Consider the following 20,518-nt stretch of genomic DNA (forward strand, 5'->3'; position numbering starts at 1 on the left):
TTCATGACCTAGACAGCATTACCTTATGATGGGTAGCTCAGGACACAGTACCTTGGGAGACCATGGTCAGTCTTTCAATCTCTGCAGACCCAGAGGCAAGCTACTTTACAACAGAAAAATAGTTATGGGGGCACCTGGGTGGCTCAGTGGGTTAAGCCTCTGCCTTTGGCTCAGGTCATGATCTCAGGGTCCTGGGATCGAGCCCCACATCAGTTCTCTACTCGGCAGGTAGCCTGCTTCCCCCTCTTTCGCTCTGCCTGCCTCTCTGCCTACTTGTGATCTCTCTGTCAAATAAATAAAATCTTAAAAAAAAAAAAAAGAAAAATAGTTATGCACTTCAAAATTCTAAGGGTCTCAACTGTGATTCTCCTATATTACTTGTCAAAAGTTCTATACGTTATTAATTTCCGCTATAGACACTTCAAGCATCTTCTGGGAAATGTGCGTCAAAGGGCAAAGCAACTTGCATGTTACCCTGGACCTTACACAGAATAGGGAATTATTTCATTAATGAGTCAGAGCAGCACACCCAGTTGTACTGTACATTTTGCCTCCAAAATTCAGAGATGATCACCTACAATGTAGCTAGTCCCTTCACCTTAGAGGGGACATCTCATATGATTGGACCACTGAATACTTAGAAATTTCACTGTACTGACAAGCTCCTGAATTTTCATGGTCATTATTGCTCATCCTCTGGCACTCCTTTGTTGTCACCTGGTAGCTGAGGTAGTTGCTACTTCCTATTTACTCGGCCTAAGGAGCATAAATGCCGTAAATGTATTGGATTAATATGATACCTTTCCCCTCCCTTTCCCCACCTCCTCTCAGATTAGTATTGATATTTTGAGGAATAGCATGAAGACCAGTATCCCTGCCAACTAGATTTTTCTTAATTTTTATTTATTTTTTTAATTTCTTTTCAGTGTTCTGGAATTCATTGTTTATGCACCACACCCAGTGCTCCATGCAATCTGTGCCCTCCATAATACCCGCAACCAGGCTCACCCAACCTCCTCCCCCCTCCAAAACCCTTAGATTATTTTTCAGAGTCCACAGTCTCTCATGGTTTGTCTACCCCCCCAATTTCCCCCAACTCCCTTCTCCTCTCCAGCTCCCCATGTCCTCTGTGTTATTCCTTATGCTCCACAAATAAGCGAAACCATAATTGACTCTCTCTCTCTGTTTGACTTATTTCACTCAGCATAATCTCTTCCAGTTCCGTCCATTTTGATAGAAAAGTTGCATATTCATCCTTTCTGAAGGAGGCATAATACTCCATAGTATATATGGACCACATCTCCCTTACCATTCGTCCGTTGAAGGGTATCTTGGTTCTTTCCACAGTTTGGAGACTGGCCATTTCTGCTATGAACATTGGGGTACAGATGGTCCTTCTTTTCACTACATCTGTATCTTTGGGGTAAATACCCAGTAATGCAATTGCAGAGTCATAGGGAAGCTCTATTTTTACTTTCTTAAGGAATCTCCACACTGTTTTCCAAAGTGGCTGCACTAACTTGCATTCCCACCAGCAGTGCACAAGGGTTCCCTTTTCTCCACATCCTCTCCAACACATTTTGTTTATGGTCTTGTTAATTTTGGCCATTCTAACTGGTATAAGGTGGTTTTGATTTGAATCTCCCTGATGACCAGTGATGATGAACATTTTTTCATGTGTCTGTTAGCCATTTGTATGTCTTCATTTGAGAAGTATCTGTTCATGTCTTCTGCCCATTTTTTGACATGATTATCTGTTTGTGTGTGTTGAATACTAGATTTTAACAGAGAACTAGAGAACTGGTATAATCCAGAGATAAGACATTGGAAGTGTGTTGCTGTTGTTGTAGGTAAAATCTAACTGCTGCTTGTGGTCTGTACTAGAGGTTGCAAACTGCCCTGTGGGAATCCAGCTTATCACTTGTTTTTGTAAATACAGCTCTATTGGAATATACACAGATGCCCATTCCTTTACCTATTTATTACCTGTGGTTGCTTTTGGAAGAGTTGAGTAGGTATGACAGATGATCTCACTAAAATATTTACTTTTTCCCTTTAGAAAAAGTTTGTCAGCCTCTAGTATGTATTATGAAGAGGGAAGAAATCACTAAGTCACTAGCTCCATGTCAGGCAGTAATGGCCTTGTTGATTTACTCCAGCAGAGGGGTCATATGTGAAATAAGTTTCCTTGGAGTCACTACCTGATTAAATTTATGAGGATCCATTGCTCATTGTTGTATATTTTCAATAGGACACATGGTTAAGTTGAATAAGAACATTATAAAAATTGCCCTTACATCATATGAAATGAGAGACTGTTTTAGAGATTTTACTTGGCTTTTTTTATCATAATAGTTCCTTAGTTCCATGAGTAAGGGAACCAACAAGGAGTCTCCAACAATAACTTTTATGTATATCCCACTGGATTCTGGATGTAAAGATGTATTTTATCATTTGTCCATGATAAAGGACCCACTGGACCCAAACCCCATTTATTACTTGGCTATCAGTAATCTCCTGTGCACCATAGTGGCATCAGAACCCCCTCAGAGCCAGTATTCATTTGTCCCCCAAACGTTGGTTAACTACTTTACCAGAATACACACTAATCCTGAGAAGTGGACACAGGTCCCTATGCTAAAGACTATGGAGACAGCATTATAAAACTTTGGCACTGTAGTTGATGACTGAGTCAGATGTTGGGGTTAGGTGAGGGGTGATGAAGAGTTTTTTAAAAAGATTTTAAAAAAGTTTTAATAATCCTTTGTCATCCCTCTGTTATGGCCCTGTGGACAGCCAGTGCCAAAGATTTTTCTAGGTCAGACCTGATTGCTGCTCTGGTTCTGCTGCTTGTAATAGTACTGCATCATATTTCTGGTTAAGTGCCACTAATGGGCCTCTACCACTCCAGAATTCTGTATTCTCATTATAAATTTATTGAATTTCAGTGATTTTTCTCTCCCTCTGCTATCCCTGTCCTGCAGAGTACTACAGAAAAGCTTTTTTTTAAATCAACATATAATGTATTATTTGTTTCAGGGGCACAGGTCTGTAATTCATCAGTCTTACACAGTACACTGCACTCACCACAACACATACCCTCCCTGATGTCCATCACCCAGCCACCCCATCCTCCCCACCCCTCTACACTCCAGTAACCCTCAGTTTGTTTCTTGAGGTGAAGAATCTGTTACGCTTTGTCTCCCTCTCGCCAACTTCTGTCATTTTGTATTTCCCTCTTACTTACATGTAATTGGAAAAGAGGAATATTTGAATAACTTTCAGATACTTGTGGACATTTCCTTGATACTAAGTCAAAGTCCAATAAACGATTATTTCTTTTTTTAATTAAATTTTTAATTTTTTTATTAACATATAATGTTTTATTAGCCCCAGGGGTACAGGTCTGTGAATTGCTAGGTTTACACATTTCACAGCACTCACCATAGCATATACCTTCCCCAATGTCCGTAACCCCACCACCCTCTCCCTACCCCTCTCCCCACGGCACCCCTCACTTTGTTTTGTGAGTTTAAGAGTCTCTTATGGTTGGTCTGCCTCCCGATCCCATCTTGTTTCATTTATTCTTTTCCTACCCCCTAAGCCTCCCACATTGCATCTCCACTTCCTCATATCAGGGAGATCATATGATAGTTGTCTTTCTCCACTTGACTTATTTCACTAAGCATAATACCTTCTAGTTCCATCCACGTCGTCGCAAATGGCAAGATTTCATTTCTTTTGATGGCTGCATAGTATTCCATTGTATATATATATACCACCTCTTCCTTATCAATTCATCTGTTGATGGACAACTAGGTTCTTTCCATAGTTTGGCTATTGTGGATATTGCTGCTATAAACATTCGGGTGCACGTGCCCCTTCAGATCACTACATTTGTATCTTTAGGGTACATACCCAGTAGTGCAATTGCTGGGTCATAGGGTAGCTCTATTTTCAACTTTTTGAGGAAGCTCCATGCTGTTTTCCAGAGTGGTTGCACCAGCTTGCATTCCCACCAACAGTGTAGGAGGGTTCCCCTTTCTCCGCATCCTCGCCAGCATCTGTCATTTCCTGACTTGTTAATTGTAGCCATTCTGACTGGTGTGAGGTGGTATCTCATTGTGGTTTTGATTTGTATTTCCCTAATGCCAAGTGATGTGGAGCACGTTTTCTTGTGTCTGTTGGCCGTCTGGATGTCTTCTTTGTGGAAATTCGTCTGTTCATGTCCTCTGCCCATTTCTTTTCTTTTTTTTTTTTTAAGATTTTATTTATTTATTTGACAGAGATCACAAGTAGGCAGAGAGGCAGGCAGAGAGAGAGGAGGAAGCAGGCTCCCCGCTGAGCAGAGAGCCCGATGCGGGGCTCGATCCCAGGACCCTGGGGTCATGACCCGAGCCGAAGGCAGAGGCTCCAACCCACTGAGCCACCCAGGTGCCCCCTCTGCCCATTTCTTGATTGGGTTGTTTGTTCTTTAGGTGTTGAGTTTGATAAGTTCTTTCTAGATTTTGGATACTAGCCTTTTACCTGATATGTTGTTTGCAAATATCTTCTTCCATTCTGTCAGTTGTCCTTCGGTTTTGTTAACTGTTTATTTTGCAGCGCAAAAGCTTTTGATCTTGACGAAGTCCCATTAATTCATTTTTGTCCTTGCTTCCCTTGCCTTTGGCGATGTTCCTAGGAAGAAATTGCTGCGGCTGAGGTCCAAGAGGTTGCTGCCTGTGTTCTCAGGGATTTTGATGGATTCCTTTCTCACATTGAGGTCCATCCATTTTGATTCTGTTTTCGTGTGTGGTGTAAGAAAATGGTCCAGTTTCATTTTTCTGCATGTGGCTGTCCAATTTTCCCAACACCATTTGTTGAAGAGACTGTCTTTTTTCCATTGGACATTCTTTCCTGCTTTGTCGAAGATGAGTTGACCATAGAGTGGAGGGTCTATTTCTGGGCTCTCTATTCTGTTCCATTGATCTATGTGTCTGTTTTTGTGCCAGTACCATACTGTCTTGATGATGACAGCTTTGTAATAGAGCTTGAAGTCCGGAATTGTGATGCCACCAACTTTGGCTCTCTTTTTCAATATTCCTTTGGCTATTCGAGGTCTTTTCTGGTTCCATATAAATTTTAGGATTATTTGTTCCATTTCTTTGAAAAAAATGGATGGTATTTTGACAGGGATTGCATTAAATGTGTAGATAGCTTTAGATAGCATAGACATTTTCACAATATTTGTTCTTCCAATCCATGAGCATGGATCATTTTTCCATTTCTTTGTGTCTTCCTCAACTTCTTTCATGAGTACTTTATAGTTTTCTGAGTACAGAGTCTTTGTCTCTTTGGTTAGGTTTATTCCTAGGTGTCTCATGGTTTTGGGTGCAATTGTAAATGGGATCCACTCCTTAATTTCTCTTCCATCTGTCTTGGTGGTGGTGTAAAGAAATGCAACTGATTTCTGTGCATTGATTTTATATCCTGAGACTTTACTGAATTCCTGTACAAGTTCTAGTAGATTTGGAGTGGAGTCTTTTGGGTTTTCCACATATAGTATCATATCATTGGCAAAGAGTGCTAGTTTGACTTCTTTACCGATTTGGATGCCTTTAATTTCTTTTTGTTGTCTGATTGCCGAGGCTAGGACTTCTAGTACAATAGCAGTGGTGATAATGGATATCCCTGCCGTGTTCCTGACCTTAGCAGAAAAGCTCTCAGTTTTTCTCCATTGAGAATGATATTTGTGGTGGGTTTTTCATAGATGGCTTTGATAATATTGAGGTATGTGCCCTCTTTCCCTACACTTTGAAGAGTTTTGATCAGGAAGGGATGCTGTACTTTGTCAAATGCTTTTTCAGCATCTATTGGGAGTATCATATGGTTCCTATTCTTTTATTAATGTATTGTATCACATTGATTGAATAACCCTTTAATGTACTGTTGGACCCTATTGGCTAGTATTTTGGTGAGAATTTTCGCCTCTGTGTTCATCAAGGATATTGGCCTGTAATTCTCTTTTTTGATGGGGTCTTTGTCTGGTTTTGGGATCAAGGTAATGCTGGCCTCATAAAATGAGTTTGGAAGTTTTCCTTCCATTTCGATGTTTTGGAACAGTTTCAGGAGAATAGGAATTAATTCTTCTTTAAATGTTTGGTAGAATTCCCCTGGGAAGCCGTCTGGCCCTGGGCTCTTGTTTGTTGGGAGATTTTTGATGACTGCTTCAGTCTCCTAACTGGTGCATCCATTTCTTCCATATTGTCAAATTTGCTGGTGTATAGTTGCTCATATATGTTCTTATAATTGTTTGTATTTCTTTGGTGTTGGTTGTGATCTCTCCTCTTTCATTCATGATTTTGTTTATTTGGGTCCTTTGTCTTTTCTTTTTGATAAGTAAGGCCAGGGGTTTATCAATCTTATTAATTCTTCAAAAAACCAGCTTCTAGTTTCATTGATTTGTTCTGTTGTAGTTTTTTTTTTTTTTTTTTTTTTTTTTGGTTTCTATTTCATTGATTTCTGTTCTGATCTTTATGGTTTATCTTCTCCTGCTGGGTTTACGCTTTCTTTATTCTTTCTCCAGCTCCTTTAGGTGTAGGGTTAGGTTGTGTATTTGAAACCTTTATTGTTTCTTGAGAAAGGCTTATATTTTCCTCTCAGGGCTGCCTTTGCTGTGCCCCACAGCTTTTGAACCGTTGTGTTTTCATTATCACTTGTTTCCATGAATTTTTTTCAATTCTTCTTGAATTTCCTGGTTGACCCATTCATTCTTTAGAAAGATGCTCTTGTATTTGGGTTCTTTCCAAATTTCCTCCTGTGATTGAGTTCTAGCTTCAGAGCATTGTGGTCTGAAAATATGCAGGGAATGATCCCAATGTTTTGGTACCGGTTGAGACCTGATTTAGGACCGAGGATGTGATCTATTCTGGAGAATGTTTCATGTGCACTAGAGAAGAATGTATATTCTCTTGCTTTGGGATGGAATGTTCTGAGTATATCTGTGATGTCCATGTGGTCCAGTGTGTCATTTAAGGCCTTTATTTCCTTGTCGATCTTTTGCTTGGATGATCAGTCCATTTCAGTGAGGGGGGTGTTAAAGTCCCCTACTATTGTATTATTGTCAATGTTTTTCTTTGATTTTGTTATTAATTGGTTTGTATAGTTGGATGCTCCTGTGTTAGGGGCATAGATATTTACAATTGTTCGATCTTCGTAATGGACAGACCCTTTGAGTATGATATAGTGTCCTTCCTCATCTCTTATTATAGTCTTTGGCTAAAATCCAATTGATCTGATATAAGGATTGCCACTCCAGCTTTCTTTCGATGTCCATTAGCATGGTAAATTGTTTTCCACCCCCTCACTTTAACTCTGGAGGTGTCTTTGGGTCTAAAATGAGTTTCTTGTAGACAGCATATTGATGGGTTTGTTTGTTGTTTTTTTTTTTTTATGCATTCTGATACTCTGTGTCTTTTGATTGGGGCATTTAGCCCATTTACATTTCAGAGTAACTATTGAGAGATAAGAATTTAGTGTCATTGTATTGCCTTTAAGGTGACTGTTACTGTATATTGTCTCTGTTCCTTTCTGATCTACTACTTTTAGGCTCTCTCTTTGCTTCGAGGACCCCTTTCAGTATTTCTTCTAGAGCTGGTTTGGTGTTTACAAATTCTTTTAGTTTTTGTTTGTCCCAGAAGCTTTTTATCTCTCCTTTTATTTTCAATGATAGCCTAGCTGGATATAGTATTCTTGGCTGCATGTCTTTCTCATTTAGTACTCTGAATATATCATGCCAGCTCTTTCTGGCCTGCCAGGTCTCTGTGGATAAGTCCATTGGCAATCTAATATTTTCACCATTATGTTATAGACTTCTTGTCCCCGGCTGCTTTCAGTATTTTCTCTTTGTTGCTAAGAGTTGTAAATTTTACCATTAGATGACGGGGTGTGGACCTATTCTTACGGATTTTGAGGGGGTTCTCTGCGCCTCCTGGATTTTGATGCTTGTTCCCTTTGCCATATTAGGGAAATTCTCTACAGTAATTCTCCCCAATATACCTTCTGCTCCCCTCCCTCTTTCTTCTTCTTCTGGAATCCCAATTATTCTAATGTTGTTTCTTCTTATGGTGTCACTTATCTCTCGAATTCTCCCCTTGTGGTCCAGTAATTCTTTGTCTCTCTTTTGCTCAGCTTCTTTATTCTCTGTCATTTGGTCTTCTATATCACTAATTCTCTCTTCTGCCTCATTTATCCTAGCAGTAAGAGCCTCCATTTTTGATTGCACCTCATTAATAGCTTTTTTGATTTCAACTTGGTTAGATTTTAGTTCTTTTATTTCTCCAGAAAGGGCTTTTATTCATCCAGACAGGGTCTCTCTAATATCTTCCATGCCTTTTTCAAGCCCGGCTAGCACCTTCGGAATCATCATTCTGAACTCTAGATCTGACATATTACCAATGTCCATATTGATTAGGTTCTTAGCCTTCGGTACTGCCTCTTGTTCTTTTTTTTGTAGTGAGTTTTTCTGCCTTGTCATTTTATCCAGATAAGAATATATGAAGGAATGAATAAAATACTAAAGGGTTGGCAAAGACCTCAGGAAAATGTGCTGTAACCAAATCAGAAGAGACCCCAAATCATGGGGGTGGGGAAAGGGGGTAAAAAGAAGTTCAGAAAAAAAAAAATTAAAAAAAAAAAGAAAAAATATTAAAAAAATATTTATATTAGACTGGTGAATAGAACAGGGTCACCGACTTAATTTTGAGAGTATTTTGGTCTCTTAGAAGAAACTACCTACCAAAATTTTAAAGAATGAAAAACATATATAAAGGTAAACATGGTGCAGGGATGGAATATGACTTATAAAGATGAAAATGTTTTTTTTTAAAAATGTGTAAAAAAGGAGTTGATAAGTTGGTTGGGAGAATAAAGAAAAAGAAAGTGGAGAGAATTTGCTCAGGCTGGAGACTAGAACAAAGACTTGTGCTAGATTTAGGGTATATTTTGATCTATTAGAAGAAGTTGTATCCCAAATTTTTTTAGAAGAAAAAACCCTATGTGGATCCAAAAAATAAAGTTAGATACAATGAAGGATAAAATATGGCTATAATAATGAAGGTTCATAAAACATTTTTTAATGAAAGGTATTGTTAAGATAAACTAGTTTAAAAAACATTAAAAGAGGAAAGAGTAAAAGTTTAAAAAAATTTTTAAACAATTTTAGCATAAGAAAAAATAAAGTTAAAAAAAATTAAGTTTGCAAGACTTAAGAATCATGGGGAGAAAGCTATGAATTCCACACTTTGCTTTCTCCTCCTCTGGAATTCCGCTGTTCTTCTTGGTAAGTGAACTTGGTCTTGGCTGGATTTCTTGCTGATCTTCTGGGGGAGGGGCCTGTTGTAGTGATTCTCAAGTGTCTTTGCCGGTGGCGGAATTGCACCGCCCTTACCACAGGCCAGGCTAAGTAATCTGCTCAGGTTCGCTTTCTTGCTTTCGGGATCTTTTGTTCCCTGACCGCTTTCTGTAGAGTTGTGGAGGACAGGAATGAAAATGGCGGCCTTCCAAAATTAGCAAGACAGGAAACAACATGTGTTGGAGAGGATGTCGAGAAAGGGAAACCCTCTTACACTGTTGGTGGGAATACAAGTTGGTGCAGCCACTTTGGGAAACAGTGTGGAGATTCCTCAAGAAATTAAAAATTTTATTTATTTATTTGACAGAGATCACAAGTAGGCAGAGAGACAGGCAGAGAGAGAGGAGGAAGCAGGCTCCCTGCTGAGCAGAGAGCCCAATGTGGAGCTCAATAGGGGGCTCGATCCCAGAACCATGGGATCATGACCTGAGCCTTAGGCTGAGGCTTTAACCCACTGCGCCACCCAGGTGCTCCAGATTGTCGTTTTTCAAATAGAAATAGTAGAGCATGAAAAAGTAGCTAATTCAGCACACACCAAAGCAATTATACAAGTACTTTTCCGTGAGATAGACATACTTCCATAAGTGGCAGAAGGGCTTTATATGTACTCATTTCATCACGCTGAGTACTAAAAAGGTGCATAGTTAGTAGTCGGGATTCAGTAATAATAATTCTTACTATATCATGGATATTCCAAAAAAGATCTGCCTTTTTCTTTTCCACTTTGGGTTGCTTTGGTGTAAAGAAACAATGACTAAAAGTACGGTTTGGCACTACTGTCTTTATGCTTAGGTTTCAGTGATTTTATCATATATGCAAATGTCAACAAGGTGTAAGAGACAAATATCATCTAAGTATTATTATGAAAATCGTGGGCGCCTGGGTGGCTCAGTTGGTTGAGTGACTGCCTTCGGCTCAGGTCATGATCCCGGACTTCTAGGATCGAGTCCCGCATCGGGCTCCCAGCTCCTTGGGGAGTCTGCTTCTTCCCCTGACCTTCTCCTCTCTCATGCTCTCTCTCACTCATTCTCTCTCAAATAAATAAATAAAATCTTTAAAAAAAAAATCGTTTTGATCTTACTGATCCCTTGATACTGTTTCTAGTCACCCCTAAGGTCTGTGGATCACACCTTGAGAATCATTGATACAGAGATTGCTTGGCAAACTTTGTGTAAAGGACCACATCGTAAATATTTTAGGCTTTGCAGGTGATATGGTTTCTATCCATCCTACTCAACTAGCAAGAGAGAAGTGAGTTAATATAAATGAATGGGTGTGGCTATTTCGCAGTAAAACTTCAACTACACAACAAGTAAAAAGCTGGATCTGCCCTGCAGGCCATTGTTTTTTTGCCTATGGTCTAGAATATCTCATCTTTGCATCTTGTTTTCTACAATGTGGGCCATCACATCCAGGTTTCAGGCTATAAATCTAGCAGTTTGTTAACATTGAATCTGGAGTCTCTGATTATTGTATCCCTACAGATAATTTTGGCCCAAGTTACCATTATGTTTGCCTTTCCTTTTCTAACTCCTATTGGCTCTATCCCCATACATATTTCCTATATTTCTATCAAAATAAGTGAAAAATTTTCCAGTTGCAATTCCTCCTTGGTTAGATTTTCAACTCCCCTGGGATCTGGGATTTGGAAGTAGAGATGGGTCTGGAAGTAATTAAATAATAGGGGAGCCAATTGAGAAGGATCAGCTTGTTGATTGGGAACCTCAGGCAAATTGGCACTAATCTTTTCAGATGAGGGAGTAAAGGCTGCTGCTGCTGGCAAGGAAGGCTTGGTGGGATTGGTAGGGACAGCTGTAGCATTTCTAAAACCTTGCCACCTTAATCACCTGATCCACACAGGTATAGGATGCCCTAATCTCCCAGAGTTCTGTTTTGCACTGACAGGTCATTACTGCCTTCAGATCAAAGCAGATCAGAGAATCAATTCCAGATTCCTGTCTTTATGCTTTTTTCCCCATCTGTCAGAATTGAATTTAGAAAACAGAATCTCTTTTAAATATTCCAGGATTAAAGGGTTTAATATTAGAATTAGGTCTTCCCAAACTCATAAAAGTTCTGAGGGAGGGATGTGGTAAAGGAGTTGCTGCCAAAGACCTGAAAATCTATAGGTTCAAAGCTATCTGAAGCACCAGAAGTGGGTAGCTAGTCAGAAACTTGCTACAGTTTCTTGGAGATGTTCACCAGTTGTCTACTGTAACACCAGTGCAGGTAGTTCACTTGGTAACCCCTCATAAATTGAACAGCCCACATAGCTGGTTCTAGCCACTTCTACAGAATGACAAATACTCTCTTTTCCTTAGCATTCCAGATCTTGTGTATCTTGTGTATCTTTCATTGGCAAACTTGAACTCCGAGCTTACTGGGAAGGGGGTTCTGGTTCTCATAGTTTCTAGGCTTCTCTGTCATGCAGGAGAAACACTTGAAAAAGAATGTGGAAATCTTTGAGCAGAAATCATGCTGGGATAATGATATGATCCAGCACACCTCCCTGCTTTCCATCACTTGGTTGGTTGCGAATATGCCAGAAGCAGTATGGAGAGAGCAACTGTGTAGGAGAAGCATCAGCAAGATAGAAATAAAAGTATTAATTGTATCTGTAATGTTAAAGAACTCCCAGAAATCAGTTAGGAAAAGGCAAGGTATTCATTAGAAAAATGGACAGAGTATATGAATAACCAGATCAATGAAAAAATACAAATAGCCAATATGTGAATAGTTTTTAGTCTACCTGGGATTAAGGAAATGCAAAATTAAAGTAAGATACATTTTTTTCCCATATAACTAGGGAAAAATTAAATCAGTAGTATACATTATTTTTAATAGGGGAAGGGGCTTTCTCATACACCTGTGTACAAAGAAAATGAGTGCAGAGAATGTGTATGTGTCTATGGTTACAAATCTGCCTACTATACTGTTTATAGCTGTACCTCCAGGAAGTAGTTGATACAGATCTGGGTGAGTATAGGAAGAGCATTTCAGTTTTACAGACTTAATCTTAAAAACGTTTAAAACCCACCGTAAACAATATTTGTTTACTAGGCCCAAATCTAATATAACGATAGGAAATAGTTCAGACATCATGACAGTCTAGTTTGTATTCAATGCAAATTTTCTAGAAATGTTGGGTATAAAAGAATCTTTTGGCTAGCATACACTAATTTATTAATGGTGGGGTAACCTATCAACCAGAAATGATTTATTTCAGGTTCTCTGTAAGAGTGTGGGAACTTCCAACTGATAACAAATGTATCTGCTTCCTTCAGTTCTAATTTCCAGGCCATTTTGGGATATTAATATAAGACAGGATTGTGTAAGTTTAGATTGCAGGTACCCAGCACACACGTATCTCCTTACTCCGCAAAGAAAGTGTGGCTGAGGTGCTACAAAAAAACAAAACTTACTTTAGCTGTTACTATTCCATTGCTGGGGTTAATTCCCCCTGATGACAGAGCCATTTGAGGTTGTAGAGTAGTATAAAATACAATGGAATGATGTGGCTAACGGTTCCCTGGAACTTTTTCTAACAGGAGCCTCAATGTGACATAGCATATATAATCACAAGAAACCCCTATCCCCAACACAGTAGGATTGTTGTTTGTGTCTTAAGCTCACCTTTATTTGTTTTTGCCACCAAAAGTCTTTTACCCTATGAATCAGTATATACCTAATCATTTAATGTGCTCGTTCTGGGTATTTGGAATGATTGTGTATTTACAAAGGTAATGATCCTGTATTCCAGGGATCAAGCCCCACGTCAGGCTTCCTGCTCAACAGGGAGTCTGCTTCTCCCTCTCCCTCTGCTCCTCCCCTGGCTCTTGCTCTCTCTCTATCACTCTCTCTCAAATAAATAAGTAATCTTTAAATCTAAAAAAAAGTGCAAAGAGACAATGATGTCTGCACATTCTTGTATGCCTAGAACTGTCTTCTCCCCTACCTGCCTCATCCTGGCACAGCAGACACTTGAAGTAAAGGTGCATCAGGCAGCCCAAAGTTACAAGACCCCTAGAAATTACAAATACTACCCATCTTTGTGCATAACACACACACACACACACACACACACACACCCATACTCTCTTATAGGATTCTTAGCATCCTTTCTCATGCTGAAATCTCTCCTTTCTTTGTTACTGTGCTCTATATTCTCACCAAAATCCTCATAACAGTCTTTGACAAACCTAAATTTATATTCTGTCATTCTCTCTAGACAAGATTCTTTAATGACTTTACCTTGTACTGCTGAGAAAATCCAAAATACTTTTTGTTCGTTATCTGGCTTGCCCCCTGCTTCTCTAACCTCATTCCTCACTATGGTCGCCCTGCTTACCTGCCTGAAACCTGGCTTTTTGTTTTTCCTGTAACAACTCACCTATCCTCTAATTGTAGGGATAATTCTTCAAAGTATAACTCTTACTTGCCAAAGGTAGACATTAGGCAGTGTTGAAGAAAACCTAATACTTAAACCCTGCCTATACCAATTTGAATCCTTAACACTTTATTGTTAGTATGTTGAGTCCGTATTTATATTCTGGTTCCTGAGTAACACCTTGATTTATGTAGCTTGTCAGGTTTCCATCTGCGCTCTAATTTTTACCTTCCATACTCCTCTAGCCCTAAAGGAAGAACTTTGAAAACAAATCTTTTACCTTTTCCTTTCTACTGCCTAAGGGATTAGGTGATTTCCCAATTGAAATCTTTCTGTAAACTAAGAAATCTCAAACTTTGATAGAGGTAATATGTCTCTAACTGCATATTTCATGTTTGGCCATTTAAAACCATCCCTTAGAGGAAAATGGGCAACAAATTGATATGAATTGCTTGATTTTATCAGTAAAGTTAGAAGAATGAATAAAAGAATCACAACAATTCTTTGTATGATTATCAATTGCTATAATATTAATAGTATGATAATTTTATATATTACAAAATTACATCAGGAATAAATATAAGCAAACAATTTCAGTATCCGCATTGACTAGAAAATGCCTCTTGATTCCAAGGGGCACCTGGGTGGCTCCGTAGGTTGAGTGTCTGGTTCAGTATTGGACTCCTGATTTCAGTTTGGGTCTTAATGTCAGGCCATGGGATGCAGCCCTGCATTGGGCTCTGCCCTCAGCACAGTCTGCTTGTCCTTCTCCCTGTGCTTCTTCCCCCACTTTTTTTTTCTCTCTTTCAAATAAATTTTATGCTTCCTGATTCCAAAAACATTGAAGTGTAATTTAAAATTGTGTAAGTGGCGCTGGGTGGCTCAGTGGGTTAAGCCTCTGCCTTCGGCTCAGGTCATGATCTCAGGGTCCTGGGATCGAGCCCCGCATCGGGCTCTCTGCTCAGCAGTGAGCCTGCTTCCTCCTCTCTCTGCCTGCCTCTCTGCCTACTTGTGATCTCTCTCTCTGTCAAATAAATAAATAAAATCTTTAAAAAAAAAATAAAATAAAATTGTGTAAATGCACATTTAAAGCAATCAGTTGACTTAGTCACTAAAATAGTTTAGGAATATTTGCTAACATGGCAGCCTCTTTCCTGTGGTTTAACATATTTATAACTCCTTTGGTGGGATTAATTATCTACTTCATGGGCAAACTTTTTTGATGTAAAAGATTATTAGGTTGCCATTTGCAACGGCATGGATGGAACTAGAGGGTATTATGCTGAGCGAAATAAATCAGAGAAAGGCAGTTATCATATGATCTCTCTGATATGAGGAATTTGGAGGCAGGGCGGGGGGTTTGGGGGTTAGGGAAGGAAAATATGAAATAAGATGGGATCAGGAGAGAGACAAACCATAAGAGACTCTTAATCTCACAAAACAAACTGAGGGTTGCTGCGGGGAGGGGGTTAGGGAGAGGGTGGTAGCATTATGGACATTGGGGAGGGTATGTGCTATGGTGAGTGCTGTGAAATGTGTAAGCCTGATGATTCACAGACCTGTACCCTGGTGCAAATAATACATTATATGTTAATAAGAATAATTTTTAAAAAAGATTATTAGATTGAAAGATAAAATTAACTTCTATATCAGAAATTATAATACTTACTAACTTGTGTTTGGGCTTTTTCTCCTTGTGTGTCCTCTTCTCTTACCTCTTCTCTTACCTTACCTTAGGGGGTAGCTAGTTTTGAAGGAGGTGAATATGAATGATCAATATGTAGATTTGCTGTGTGAACATTTAAGTTCCCTTTTAGTTTTGTGTTATTTGTTCACTAATTAACAAAATGAACTAAAACCTATTTAAAAAATTAAGAAGGACTTTTCAATGTATGTGATCCTCGCATATGTGTTTGTTTCCTTCTTTCTCTGTCATGTGCATTACAGTTCTGGGATTAGCAGAACTGGCATTTGAAGCAGAGCTCTTGAGAGGCATATTGATTCGTTATATTGAAAACATTCCCAGTGCAGGTAGAAGCAAGTTATCCTGAATTTATCAAATGTAATCATTATAGGCATTTACCATGTTGGTGTCAGTATATAATCTCTGTTAAACTTTCCCTTTCACTTGCTTCCCTTTCCTTAGTAGAAAAAAAGGGTGGAGGATTACATAGAATTATCTCTAACAGTAATTAATTACTGTTTGGTTTAAGGAAGGTATATAGCCTTTCTGATGCCAACTAATTGTGATATTTGGTATATTTATGATTATATATTATTTTTTAAAAAAATTTAATACTGTATGTAATTTTCAAGTCTTGCCATTGAATCTACCAGAGAAGATTCTTCAAGCCTAGTTGCTGAACTTCAAGAAAAGCTCCAGGAAGAAAAAGCAAAGTTTCTAGAACAACTTGAAGAGCAAGAGAAACGAAAGAATGAAGAAATGCAAAACATTCGAACATCTCTGATTGCGGAACAACAGGTATGTTCCCCAACCTTTGTTTCATTTATTTCAGGTCTAAAGAAGATAAACATAAATTAACAAATATAATTTTTTTGTGTAACTCAGGGCATCTTATATCTTACATGTGATTTTCCTGCATTGACCCTGTCATACTTATTAAATATCCTCATGATAAAAGCATTTTCGGTTCAGATTAGGTTTTTTGTAAAATGAGAGTGCTTCTACTACTTTGCACATGATATTTGAATTTTTCCCCCAAATTCTCAGATTTTATTACTCTAAATTACATGCCAATCTGTACAAATTTCTTATGCTTTCTATAATTTTTGTCCATGTGACAGCCTAGTGGTACATAATCGTGGCCTACTGTTGAATTTTGCTGATTCACTTTATTAATAATATTGAGGAATGGTGAGAAGGTAAAGCTTATATGGGAAACGGGCACAGACCACTAAGGACTAGGTGGCGGCCTTCTTCGGGAGCTGTGTTTCACCTCAGGCACTTGGAGAGAAAATGAAGGAAATCTACAGTTGGATTTGTACTACTGGGGTGGGGAGAAAGAGTGGAGAACTGCTAGACATGGGCAGCTGTGGGGACAGTGGATTCCTGCTGTGACAGATCAGGTCAGGGAGAATAATGACCTGCTTTTTTTACCCCGAGGAATGCTTTTCTGAAACAGGTAACATATTGCAGTTGATACACACATTTGTTCAATATATGTGGTATTTTCCTTTTCCTGTAGTGGTGTGATTACATTTAGGTCTTTGTAGAATTCAAGAAAAGTATAGAAGTGTAGTTCAAAACCTGTAGGAACTTTCTATTTTAAGCCTTAAGGCTTGGGGAATGAAAGAAGAGCCTGAAAGGGGGAATAAGAAAAAATAACTAGAAAAAGGAAAAGTGTGGCTATGGAAGCCAACAAAATTAAGTGTTCAGGGATGTGGAGTAGCAACCAGTTTTAAGGAAGAATTACCAATGTAGAGATCATTAATGATGTCTCTGTTTTTAAAAATTCCTTTGTATATGTCTTAGATATATTTTATATATACATCTATGTTTAAAATATATCTTCCATTCACTTTCTTTCTCTGTGTGCTCTTTTGTGAGCTAATATGCAAATTTTGATTTGATGGATTAATTGGCTGAAATATGCTGTTATAAATATTTGGGATGAATTAACTGACTAAAACACTATTATAAATATTTGTTAATTTTCTATACATACATAATATATGGAGAAATGGCTTAACAAAAGAAATGGCTTAGCATCATAAATGTTCAAGGCATCTTCATGTATGCTTTCTGGCTAGAAATGGTATTTAACTCAATCTTTAATGAATTAACTAATTTTGATCTAAAAATGCCATACTTAGTCATCTCCCAGTTTTTAGCATTATTGGCATTATGCATTGATCAAAAGATCATAGATTATTAAATTTGGAATTGGAAATGCTGGGCAGATGGGAAGAATCAATTTAGATCATTTACCATTCAGCTATTGCTTTTAAGTTTAAAGAAGATCTTAATGGAGATCTTATAAATGAAATTGTTAACAATTCAGTCATCTTTATAAAAGAAACTGTGGTTAGAATTGCCAGATGGGCTATGCAATCTGTGTAGGCACTTTGATATATGCGTTTCACAGTAGGAAAGTTTTTATAAAAAATTAAAGGAGTAACAGATCCGGTTATTATTAAATACATGTGCAGTGGCTATTGTAAATGTCCAGAAAGGAGAAGAAGATGGGATAAAGTCATCTCTATAAAATATTACTGTGGTAATCAAGACTTAGCTGTAAGATAAAAGGAAGATTCCAGAAGCAGTAAGATTATTAAAGAAAAAGTAAAGTGGGTAACATCACTTGTTTTCTTTCTTCCCAATTTTAAAATCATCTGCTAATGCTTTTCCTTTGACAATAGATACGTAGATAATAATGAAAAAATAGAATTCATTTTTAAGATACTAAATTGGAGCATATCTTAATACGGAACCTCAGGACAACCCAGTCACATTGTTTTTACCACAGTAGGACATTCTTATCAAAAATTAACATCATTTGTGAATTGCACTTTACCTTCTCCACATACAAATGTACCATGCAAAAATATGTGCTAGTTTCTTTAGCCCTAGCTGCTGTGTACATGCAGGTAATTTAAGTAGTTGTCATTCTCTTGTTCCAGACCAATTTTAACACTGTTTTAACAAGAGAGAAAATGAAAAAAGAAAACATAATCAATGATCTTAGTGATAAGTTGAAAAGTACAATGCAACAGCAAGAACGAGATAAAGGTTAGTAATATTTCACAATATATTTTTAATTTATTTTTAAAATTAAAAAATCACATGAAATGTTTTATAATGTTATTTCAACTTGGGGGGGCCTTCAGATTTGATAGAGTCACTATCTGAAGATCGAGCTCGTTTGCTTGAGGAAAAGAAAAAACTTGAAGAAGAAGTCAGTAAGCTGCGTAGTAGCAGTTTTGTTCCTTCAGCATATGTAGCTGCAGCCCCAGAACTTTATGGAGCCTGTGCACCTGAACTCCCAGGTGAAACAGAGAGATCAGCCATGGAAACACAAGACGAAGGAAAAGTTGATTCAGCAATGGAGACAAGCATGATGTCTGTACAGTAAGTACATATGTCTTCAACTGCTTTAAGTAATACATGCTTTACAGCACTAGTGCACTTCTCTAAGCTGAAAGCACTCAAGATAGGAAATACGTGTAGCACTACTGGTTGTCCACAGCCCTTATATCTGAAAGTTGTGCCATTTAAATTCGTTTAAGCTATAGATTTGAGAAATATTTTAATACTGTTGATTGTGTGTATATGAATCACTTTGACCTGTTATCATACTTTTTATGTGCACCAGACTTTTCATAGGCCTCCAAGATAATGATCATTGCAGTAGTGTCAGACTATTTTTATTTATAGAACTGTTTAAATTTTGAGGCCCATTAAGTCGAGGAAAAGGCATTACTATAGTAATAAATATATTTATTTTGATGAGTGTGTATTGGGTGGGAGAAGGCAGAGGAGTTTTTTAAAAAGTAAAAATGCAGCTTTCCATTTGGTTTAAAAAAAAAGGAGTAGAAACTGGTGAACTTGAGTCTTGGAAAGATATAAGACTTTAAGACCATATGTGAAAAATAGAGAAATGAACTAATTCAGAAAGGCAAGGCACAAACCTCTAAAGAACCCATGGTAATTAGAAAATGTAAATGACAGAAATAAGTCAAAATATGTGGAAAGTTAACTGACCTAATGATAAAATCTCAGGGGGAAAAAAAAAAAAGATCCAATTATACATATGAGAAGCACCTAAAGAAAAATGATAAGGGGAAAAATATATAAGCTACTCAAAGCAATAGTTTTTATAAATTTAAGAAAAAAGTTTTCATATTTAGAGAGGGCACAGTTTTACCATAAGCAATTCATTGTTAGCTTGTAGATGCTTGAAAATGTAACTTCTATCAATTGTATATGAATGAAAAATGGATTAAAACTAGAATGAGAGGGGCGCCTGGGTGGCTCAGAGGGTTAAGCTTCTGCCTTCAGCTCAGGTCATGATCTCAGGGTCCTGGGATCGAGCCCCGCACCGGGCTCTCTGTTCAGCGGGGAGCCCACTTCTCCCTCTCTCTGCCTGCCTCTCTGCCTACTTGTGATCTGTCTGTTGATAAATAAATAAAATCTTAAAAAAAAAAAAAACTAGAATGAGAACTTTTCAGAGCCATATTAACAGTAGAGTTTCCTCTCAGGGCACAGTGAAGTAAAAAATAATACAGAAACAGTCAAGAAAATTCACTATACACCAGATCACAAAGGAAGTCTCAGGGGTCTAAATATTGATACAATCCAGCCACTAAACATAAGTGATTGAAAATCAGTAACAAACATAGAAGTTTATACATTTCGAAATCTGAATACCCATATATCAACGTAGATATTGATAAGAAAATGGAAATTTAGTTATTTAAATCTAAACAAAAGTATCAAAAAATGAGAGATACTAAGAAGGCGGTAACACTGGAAGAATTACATAATCTCAAGTATCTGTATTAGAAAATGAAATTGATAAAATTTGAGATATGAGACATAAATATCAAGCAAAAAGTAGGTACAAGTAAATATGTGGAATGAATAGAACCATAACTGCAGGTATGGTTTTAAAAATTATACAGAATAAGATAAAAGTTAATCTCATTTGTTAATATAAGTGTAAAAAGTCCACAAGACAATTCCAGCATTTCAAATACAATGGAGTATTAAGATGATCATC

At 37.8% G+C, this 20,518-nt stretch overlaps 1 protein-coding gene across 5 annotated transcripts in view; it reads left to right on the plus strand.

The window, feature by feature from the left end:
• RB1CC1 (RB1 inducible coiled-coil 1) overlaps nucleotides 1-20,518 on the plus strand; it is a 93,556-nt gene that overhangs the window by 55,004 nt on the left and 18,034 nt on the right. For 4 of the 5 annotated variants that reach the window (XM_047724565.1, XM_047724568.1, XM_047724566.1 and 1 more), the window contains 3 exons: nucleotides 16,095-16,260; nucleotides 18,420-18,528; nucleotides 18,627-18,867. In XM_047724565.1, the coding sequence (XP_047580521.1) occupies nucleotides 16,095-16,260; nucleotides 18,420-18,528; nucleotides 18,627-18,867 (516 nt within the window). The remainder of the gene's footprint in view (nucleotides 1-16,094; nucleotides 16,261-18,419; nucleotides 18,529-18,626; nucleotides 18,868-20,518) is intronic. The other variant, XM_047724569.1, reaches the window with a different exon arrangement.

This window comes from Lutra lutra, chromosome 4, assembly GCF_902655055.1.
Source record: "Lutra lutra chromosome 4, mLutLut1.2, whole genome shotgun sequence".
Classification (NCBI taxonomy): Eukaryota; Metazoa; Chordata; class Mammalia; order Carnivora; family Mustelidae; genus Lutra; species Lutra lutra.